Source organism: Zeus faber (genome assembly GCF_960531495.2).
Source record: "Zeus faber genome assembly, chromosome: 7".
Taxonomy (NCBI): Eukaryota; Metazoa; Chordata; class Actinopteri; order Zeiformes; family Zeidae; genus Zeus; species Zeus faber.
In genome coordinates this window covers 12,882,608-12,888,607 of record NC_137203.1, presented here as the reverse complement: position 1 = coordinate 12,888,607, position 6,000 = coordinate 12,882,608, and the positions used below count along the sequence as shown (strand labels likewise).

The 6,000-nt window shown below is 41.8% G+C and overlaps 1 protein-coding gene across 1 annotated transcript in view; it reads left to right on the top strand.

The window, feature by feature from the left end:
* Positions 1 to 387: 387 nt before the first annotated feature.
* aopep (aminopeptidase O (putative)) overlaps positions 388 to 6,000 on the top strand; it is a gene marked incomplete at its 5' end in the record, with an annotated part of 82,246 nt that continues 76,633 nt past the window's right edge. Inside the window, 4 exons of the mRNA XM_080004194.1 lie at positions 388 to 1,148; positions 1,425 to 1,594; positions 5,388 to 5,569; positions 5,705 to 5,780. Of these exons, the coding sequence (XP_079860320.1) occupies positions 388 to 1,148; positions 1,425 to 1,594; positions 5,388 to 5,569; positions 5,705 to 5,780 (1,189 nt within the window). The remainder of the gene's footprint in view (positions 1,149 to 1,424; positions 1,595 to 5,387; positions 5,570 to 5,704; positions 5,781 to 6,000) is intronic.

The following is a 6,000-nucleotide window of genomic DNA, read 5'->3' as shown; positions in this document are numbered from 1 at the left end:
CGTGGGGCTTTAAAAGTAGCCCAATTCCGCAGGATAACCGCGGACCTGGCAACACTGCTTCCGGGACGCTGCATATTCGGGGACGCTGCACCGCTGTGACTGAAGATGAAACAGCCGATCAGGATTGACCTTCTCCAAGTCTCCGATCAGTGTGTTTAGTGGCACATTTGTAACGCTGTGCCGTGTTTTGAGCGTGCGCAGACTGGAGACTTGAGCGACAGAGAAATGGGAGCGCCCCCGAGCAATTGTTTACTCACTCAGGAATGAGGCACAAATATAACGCCGTAATAGGTCTGCACGGAAGATTAACGGGTAACCTTTTGTCTGTATTTGTTTTTTTTTTCCAAGGTTCTGTCATAGAGTAACCTTTGACCCCTTCTGTGCCATATGGAGCCTGATGTTGACCTAGACCCGAACACAGATGACCTTCCACTAAGAGCTAATACCAACCACATATTGGTTAAACACTTTGTACTGGACCTGACCGTTCAGCTCCACAGGAAGGTTATCGGCGGTACCATAGTTCTGTTCCTAGAGCCTGGGCTCGGAGGACAATCCAAGCATAAAGTTGGAGACCAGAAAACTTCTCGGGCTGAAGTAAACGCTCCGACTGAGGCTGCAGTGTGTGACGATACAGGAGATGGAGCTGGAGTCAGTGCTGCCGGGAGTGAAGCCACAACAACGAGATGCATGGTAGGAACCGGAGAATCGTCCCTCGGATTCGATGCTGCAGAAAGAGCTGCGGGCGAGGACTTCACTGTGGTATTGGACTGTCGTGACCTTAGCATATCAAAGGTTGAGGAGGTGGATGTCACGTCCTTGCCGTCCATGTCAAGTCTATTAGAAGAGGTCAGAGGTGAGGAGGCGGACGGCAAGCGTTTCATCAGCCGTTCAGCAGCCCTGCTTCAGAAGCTGACCTCCATTCCTTCTAATCAATGGAGGGAGCAACACCGGTTGTTCTCAGAGTGTAGCTGTGCTCCTGCCGCTCATGGTGGGGGCTCTCTGGAGTTTCACACTGACCTCTGGAGCCTGCAGGTGAGGAAGAGGGGCGTGGGGACCCCTGAAAAATTCCCCCGGGTGCTGAGAATCTCATATGAAACTAGACCAGAAGGTGGGTCGGTCAGGTGGACCAAAGATCAGGATGGCAGGTACGTTAGAAAGTAAATTGAAAATGACCTCTTAAAATCATACAACCACCACTTTGTTGCTTTAAAAATATATATGCTCTTATAATGTCGTACATGTGAATGCAAGTGTACAATTTACGATTAGACGATTAATACAATTTACGTCTTGTAGTGTTAAAATAAAGTTCTTTTTAATGTTCAAAACAGGCTATAGACTAATAGATTTTAATGTGTGTTTGTGCAAAGGTCCTTGGAGCATTGAAATGAAGTTTGTTTATAACTTGTTTACTCTTCCAGGGTATGTGTTTACACTGCAGGTTCTCCCATCAACAATAGAGCCCTCTTCCCCTGCCAGGAGCCGCCTGTTGCCATGTCAACATGGCAGGCGAGGGTCCGGGCCCCCAGCGAGTGTGTGGTTCTCATGAGTGGAGAGAATCAGGTCATCCCGGTAAAAGATGAGGAGAAAGGTAGTTGTACACGCACAATCATTTTCACCACGCAATGTGACATTTTCTCGTCAATTCATGTAACTTTTCTGAGTCCAATAGTAGCACTGGTGCTCCCTACTGTAAATTTTAGGAGCACCATTATAAGATTTAGAACTACAGAAATCAACATGCGATGCAACACATTCATATTTTTTCCATCTTAACTGTATTACTGATAAACGCTACTAAATAGACAATTTATAGAAATACCAATGTGCTGTTTTATTTTAAAGGAAGAGGGACAAAAAAGTCACAATTTTAAGGTTGTGGTTTATCAAATAAAATCATTCAGTTAAATTGTGCTTTTTCAAACCAACACCAAATAATAAAGTAAGGTATGTGGTCAGTACATTACTGTCATTATGACCATGATGAGAGCCTCAGCTCTCCATCCCTATCGCACTCTCTCATACACAAACACGGGCTGTGAAACAAGTTCAAGTTCAAGAGATTATTTGTCACATACATATACGGTCATACATATATGCCCTGATATTTGAATGCTTTCTGAATTTTATAAAACAAATGATGTTTGAATCTGAAAATTAACAAATTAAAAACACATTTTTACAAGAAACCTCCAGGTGGAATGTACAGTAACTGACCTTCTTGTTTGGGATAAAAAAAAAAAATTATTTGGTGCAATGTGGTGGCATTTTATTTTTTGTAAAATGTAATTTATATATAGCCTTAAGAAGACTTAAGAATTCATGTGAAGAACTTCCTATTTTGATTTCAATATTTCTAGATCTGAGTTTATTAATTTATAGGTTTATAAAATACATTATTATTGTGAAGGCAGTTTTTTGTTGATTTACAAAGTGCAATAAAATAACTGTGTTCCCCAAGTGGATAAATCGTGATAAATAATCGTGATCACAATATTGACTAAAATAATCATGATTATCATGTTAGCCATAATCGTGCAGCCCTAGTATTTATTGTCATTGAATGAAACCAAAAAAGTGCTGCACGTAACGGGAACACCTTTTTTTCCTCTCTCAATCGATATTTGGGCAGGACTGCATCACGCTATATAATTTTCACCCAAGCCTAATCATCATCCAATCTGGTATATATGTGCAGGCTATGACTCTGAGGCACTGAAATATCTCGCAACGTTAGGTCATGAAACTTAGACGATAGGTTCAACAAGAGCATGTTGTCCTTTGTGATGTTGCCCTTTGTGAGGAATATGTGCAGACAATTGAATACAGGCTCGTGCCAGGTTCCCTGACGGACATTTGGAAATATGAGTCAGGCGAAATGGCCAAGAAGTCCGGCCAAGAAATGTTGCTGCGATGATAGCAGGCTTTTTGCACAGTATCACTTGCAGAAAAAACCAAAGACCTTTTTTAAATTTTTGCCTGCAAACTTCCCATGAAGAATTTCGCAATGGCGTCGTCTTTTTGTCTGAGAAGTATGCAATGTTTTTGCAAGCAGCCAGCAAGCAGTCACTGGTGAAGCTTCAAACTGTTCCCAAGAGTTTGAGTAAGTTAACATATTATTATGGTTAATGGGGGGTTTCCAGTTGACGTTGTGTAGTAGTACGTTAGTTATCGTGTATTTCCGTTCTTTGGCTCATTTCACATTGGTGCGATTGCTGCAACTAACCTTGACCCTTAGCATTGCTGCATGCAGCTCTATTTACCCTGGGTTCCCTGAAGGGGTAGAACCCTATTGTTTTTCTGCCAGTTTATTCGGGGTTGGAACCCCGTGGTTTTCTTGCCACTTTATTATTCTTCTTCGTTGTCCTATGCTGTGTCTCAAATTTCCGTGAGCTAGAATGAGCCAGAAACATGAAACCTATCCCAATAATGGAAAATAATGTGCAAATGCTTCCCAAGAAACATGAGCCCAATCGGCAAGATGGTGGTGCTGTAATTCAGGCCCAAAGCGCAATTTTGGAAAGGCCACGCCCCCCACACCGGGACCCCGATTGATTTGAAATTTGATACACAAGTCCAGCTCAATGTGCTATACAAAAATGCATCTTGGATCATAAATGTCCGCCATGATGGATTATTTTGCTAATTTGCTTAATGTGAAAAACAGTTAATGTGAATAGACTCTTTGGGATTTTGACTGTATCAACACCAAATTTGGTATATAGCATTGTGGGACTGAGATACACATTTATATTATAAATGAGCATTATCAGTCCAAAAACATGGCCATCAACCAAAGAAACTTGCAAAAGGCGGGGGGCTTAGCAGAAAATTTGGAATAGGTCTACCAAAGCATTTTGAGCCCGACCCATAGCACCACAAATGCCACGAATGTGTATCTGAAAACCTGGTGGACAGAATTTCAACAAATTGGATGCACATGTTCTGAGAATGATTATTTACCAAAATCTGAAGCGCTATATAGATTGGTGCATGTGAGAATGCGCAGGGATTTTTTTGGTTTATGGCGGCCATGTATTTTGACCCTTCTTGCTAATTTATAATAGAATTGTGTATCTCGGTTCGGCATTGCTGTGTACCACATTTGATGTCGATACAGTCAAAATACCAAAAAGTCTATTCACATTACTATTTTCACATTATGCAAATTATCAAAAAATCCATTATGGCAGACTTTGATGGTCCAAAAGGCTTTTTGGAATTTGGCTGTATCAACACCAAATTTAGCATACACCATTGCAGGATTGAGAGACCCAGTTCTATTATAAATAGCAAGGTCTGTCAAAAAACATGGCCGCCATCAATCAAAATATCTTCGCACAGGGTGGGGCTCAGCAGGAAATATTCCACAACTCAAGCTGTCGTGATTCAACTCAGAGGAGACATCCCACACTATGTCCTGAACGTGAAAACCAAATTGCCTTCAAATCCGATAAAGGAGGGGCAAATGGCAGAACTGTTTAGTGCTTAATTATTGAAATGCTGTGATAATACAACAAGTGTGTGATTGGTCTCACTCTGAAGTGACTTTGCTCGGCTTAGTGAAGCCCGAAACCCGCTCGTTGCCGCTCGCGGCTTTAATTTTGGGTGATTGAGCTGCTTCCTTCTGTGGAGTGCAAAAGGGTTTGAACCCGTGAATTGCCGCTTGGAGCTATATTTCAGATTGTTATTGCTTTTTTTTCTTCATAATTCTTTGCTCTTGTATTGTGCATATTTACAATAATGGTAAAAGAATAAATAATTCTCCACTACCCGGCTCTAAAGCCTGCATTATAGTTTACTTCACTCTGATGCTACACATTAGGGGATGTTAGATCTTTGTGTATGTGTAATCATAACCAGTTACAAAAATCCAGTGGATTCTTTAGCGAGAAAAGAAGGGAAAAAATATTGTATTGCTTTGGCAATCATTTAAGGCTTATTATTGGCAATTATTGAATTCTTAAAAATAAGGAAGCAATAAAGACTGTTAGGAAATGACGTACCTTCCATCTAGGTCTCTACTCTAGTCCAGTGAAAGTGAGACAAATTCTGATTTGGACAAATGCCTTTTCAAATGCGTTTTGTAACCGTGCTCAAGGAATGTTTCTTAATTATAAGGGCGGCGCAAGATTGAAAATAATCGAATCCATCTCAGTCCAGGTTATATATCAAATGTATTTGAGAATTGTGCTCTCTCGCTAAAGGTCTATCGACGTCGCTCTCTACCAAGTCCTTATTGATTTGGAACTAATTATACCATGGATTCGTTGTTTGTTCTATTCTCTACCTCTTCATTAATCTTGTCTGTTCCCCTTTGAAACTCCCTTCTTTTCACTCACTTTTTGTTCTCTATCCCTTCTGCCCTTTCCCTCCATTCACAGCTCTCTTAATCTGGGACTACTATGTCACTATGACCATGCCCGCCTCTACCTTTACTTTGGCAGTTGGCCACTGGAGTGAAGCCATAGCAGAACTTCCCGCTGCTGCAGCGAAAGGGGTTATGGGGAGTATTAAGTGTGGGGAGCTGGCCAAAACTGGGGCTGGGCCCAGTGCAGGAACTGAGGTTGGGCCTGTGTCTAGACCTGGGAGCTCTACCAGTCCAGTAATGAAGACCTCCTCACTCCAGAGTGGCAGGTATTTTATTAATTTTCCTGAGTTTTTGTCCTCTGTTCTTCCCTGAAGGTCTTTCCCTCCCCAGGCTGCCGTTACCCGCAAACTGGCCCAGCAGTATTCTATGGAAAAACGTTCTCTTAACCATACCAAAAATAGAAGAGGTAAATAGAAGGTGGTGTTGGGGACCACAGTCAATCACAGGCATTTGTCACTTTTTGGGTTTTCGATGTCGGATGTCATGGCTTTCTTACTAGGGTTCAAACCCCGAAGGGGTAGAACCCTATTGTTTTCTTGCCGCTTTATTATTATTGTTCATTGTCTTTAGTTGCGTCTCAAATTGCCGTGAGCTGGAATGAGCTAGAAACATGAAACTTGGCCCAA